Raw genomic sequence first — 3,602 nt, 5'->3', positions numbered from 1 at the left:
AGCAGCGTATGCGTCAGTGCTTGAAGCTCATAGTACGGCTGCGCCACGTCTGGCGCTGGGAGGACGACGCGGCCGCCGATCGTATCAACTTGATACCCGAGCGATCGCAGCGCAAGGGCAAAGAGACCGTTCGTCTCGAAACAGTAGCCGCCTCGACGGTCACGGACGAGCTTTTGGAAAATCTTGTCCGAGGCGATCGAGACGACTTGGCCGGGAATCGAAGCATCGACGTGGTCGGGGTGGACGGGGAAGACGCGGGCAGGCGCGAGGTTCTCAAAAAGGGATCGCAATTGCGTGGGTCTCTTGGAGTAGCGTGAGCAGCTCCAGCGACCGCGGGGCGTGCGAGGTCAGAGCGTCGCGCGTGAGCCCGAGACGGGCCAAATATTCATTCATGTTGATCACATCGGCTGTGGACGTCATGTTGCTTAGTGTCATTGCTGTCTGTGGACCACGACACGTGAGACAGGCAGGCTGCGGCTCCGACGCTGCATCGACCAACGTCGAATACAAAAGAAGGTAGGTACATGCACTCCTGCAAATCAAGAACGGTTCGGGCTTCGAATCGAAAGCTCGCGAGCTGTCGGGAAGACATTTGGGCTACTGCTTCGCGATGTGATGAAAGGTGGTCCGCATCATGTGGGTCTTCTCTTCCAGTCACCTCTACAGCAGCGACCAAGCCTTCCCGCCTTTGTGGGTCGCATCATGCCTCAAGTCGAAAGGTCGTTCATCACCAAGAGAAGCTCCATAGAATAGTTAAAATATATATATCAACCTCCTATCTACAATTCAATTAGTGTATTATATTGTATGGTGCGTTGGACTCGAGTCTTGAGCGCTGCTGGGAAAGCGAATGCGCACCATTGGGGCTGCCACGTCATGGGGCAAAATATCCTGTCATATTCGATAGTGCATTTTCTGCAAAACCTCTGGCTTTTGATAGTGCGAGGTGGCTCCATGGACCAAATTGACCGAACGTGCCATGGCCAGGCGCGCGAGCTCTACACGCGGGTCATTCACGAGATCTGCGGCGAAGGCTTCGCGAACGACCTGCTCCCAGGCCGCGACGCTTCCTTCTACGTGGCGCTTCAGGAGGTACGACCCACCGCCAGCTCGCCCGCCGTCTCACGACGCATGACTAGGCATGGATGGCCAAGCTCGCCGAGCACATGGCTTTGCCAGCGCTACACGTCGATGAACCTGCGACAGCTCTTGACGAGCCTGGTGCAACAAACGCAGTTGAAGAAGAGGCAAAGGAAGCACCTGTGCAAGACGCCGAAGAAGCGTGCGCGCTCGAGCCGGTCGCTGCCACCACGGACGAGCCAATCGAAGCGCCTGCCGTGATCCCAAACGAGGCGCCGGCTGAAGCGGCTGCAGTGGTCCCAGACGAATCGCCCGCGGATGAGCCCATGGACGCATCGGCCAACGAGCCTTCACAGGCACCCGTCGACGCATCGCCCGAGCCACCTGTCGGGCAGCCTGTTGAGGGTCCCGAAGCGGCTCCAATGCAGGCAACGGCGTGCGACGTGTCGAGCGAATCCGACGACTCTGACGTACCGGCCTCACGCCCTCCATCGCCTGTAGTCCCGCATCGGTTGCCCATCATGCGGCCGCCTGTCAACCTCTTCAACATTGGTCGTCCTGCCGCGTACATGGTACACACATCGATCCTTGTCCAGCACGCATGCTCATATTCCAGTAGAGAAACCCGCTCGCAGACAAGCCGCCAGTGCCAATCATCCTGCCGACACCTCCACGCCGCAAGGAGAAAACTGTGAAAGAGGTACTAGAATGCGCTATCCCAGTACCCTTGACGACGACGCTTGCATGCATAGCCAGCAAAGAAGAGGCGTCGCGCGACCAAAATGCCGAAAGCGACGACAGAAGCAAGCGGTCCGAGTGCTGCACCCGAAACCACCGATCCCGACGTCGAGCCAGTGACGCCAGCCACCGACGCGACGCCAGCCACCGAGCGCCCATCTGATGCTCCATCCACTAGTGACTCTGCGCCGTCCGCTTCCGACACCACCCACGCGTTCGCGGCGTCCGGCGCGGAGTTGGTACCTCTGGCCCCCATCAACTTTGCATGCGGCACGTGGCTTGGGATTTACACGTCGATGGCCCAACGAGGCCGGCGTACAGAAGGCATCTACCAACTCGTGCTCAAGGCGACGCTCCTTCGACTATACGTGCAGGTGACACCGCGCTTGCTAGTCCAGCACGCGTATATTCGCGACGGCACCGATGTTGTCCGCGTCGTCGTCGAACGTCAGAGTGACGACAACCTCGTCATTCAACTGCCGACGGGGGCGACCGAAACACTTGCATATGGACGCGTGTGCATCGCGGTCGACTACTTTTCGCCGCGCGGCGAGGCCAAACTGCAATTGCCGCAATAATGAGCAACCTTCTACCGTCGTATAGCTTTCAACATGCATAGATCTCGTGCAAGGGACGAAAACCTTTGGTAATATCGTTCGAGATACAGGGCTAGTACCAGAGACGAAGGCTCGTAGAATCGAACCGTTGGTGACACGGCGCGTCCAGCACGCACGATGCTGATGACTCGAGCTGGCATCCCAAGCACGCACGAGATGTTCGTGACCTTCTCGAAGGCTCGCTTTCCATTACAAGAAGGTGTAATCGCGCATACCTCCGCGCAGGTGTCGATGGCTTCTGCGGTGTATCTCACACGTCATCGGTGTACGACTGAGCTCGCGAGCTCTAGAAGAAGTACGTTCTTCCGACCCTCCACCGACGCGGAACCCCACACAAGAGATCGCCGACGACAGAGATCTGTACTATAAGATTGAAGCTTATCTGTTCGGATGGTGCACGTGGACGGCATGACGCATTGCGCCGTGTAGCAGCAGTCACGAACGTTACGCAGGCGGTCAGCGTGCTTCAAGCGACGGTCAATCGCATCCAGTGTATCGGACTCTGTATGCCGAGTAGTACAGTGTACATGTTGTCTACTGCAAAGGTCCCTACACTACGGTATTTCTTTAGACGACGGTACCATAGTATTCGAGTGGTCGATGCGATGGACTGAATATGCGGCGAGTTGCTGCACAGTGCAGTCCGACCACCCGCAGGCGCCTACGTCGTTACCTTGCATGTACCCATCCATGGCTTCGTGCTCATAGCGTCGGCAACGGCACTTGACTGCGTTCGCCCAGCATAATCACGCACCGACACCTGTCCCATCGCTTGCCAAAACGTGCTGCTCCTATCACTACGATCCCTGGCTTTCCACCCAGTGCCTCATACACTGTATTTTCCTGTCGACAGGCCGCCGACGGTTTATTCGCTGCGGCGCCGACTCACGCAGCGGCCCAAGCCACTCTATTCATTCTCCATGGTTGGTTCTGGCTCTGGCTCGTGACGTCGGAGCCGTCGCAGGCGAGCATGTTGCGTTGTGCCGCCGTCTGATCCGCCGTCGTGTCACGGCGCGAGTAACGTGCGCCGATCGCATGCCAAATTGCTGAAATCACTGGCGCATGTCGCGGCCACTCGTGAATACTCAGAGACCCACCATGGTTGCCATGGTATTGACCGCGGCCGCGGCGTGCCCGTACACGCTGCCGGCAAACGCGACGCTCCTC

General features: G+C 58.2%; 1 protein-coding gene across 1 annotated transcript; it reads left to right on the top strand.

Moving 5' to 3' along the window:
- Positions 1–954: 954 nt before the first annotated feature.
- SPRG_15537 (hypothetical protein) lies at positions 955–2,396 on the top strand (the record flags this gene model as incomplete). The annotated part of the gene is made up of 4 exons (XM_012354621.1): positions 955–1,092; positions 1,140–1,652; positions 1,700–1,780; positions 1,833–2,396. The coding sequence occupies 4 exons, from the start codon at positions 955–957 to the stop codon at positions 2,394–2,396; spliced, it is 1,296 nt and encodes a 431-aa protein (XP_012210011.1).
- Between the last annotated feature and the right edge of the window lie 1,206 nt (positions 2,397–3,602).

Source organism: Saprolegnia parasitica, assembly GCF_000151545.1.
Source record: "Saprolegnia parasitica CBS 223.65 unplaced genomic scaffold supercont2.172, whole genome shotgun sequence".
In the NCBI taxonomy this organism is placed as follows: domain Eukaryota; phylum Oomycota; class Saprolegniomycetes; order Saprolegniales; family Saprolegniaceae; genus Saprolegnia; species Saprolegnia parasitica.
This window is presented reverse-complemented; position numbering and strand designations above follow the sequence as displayed.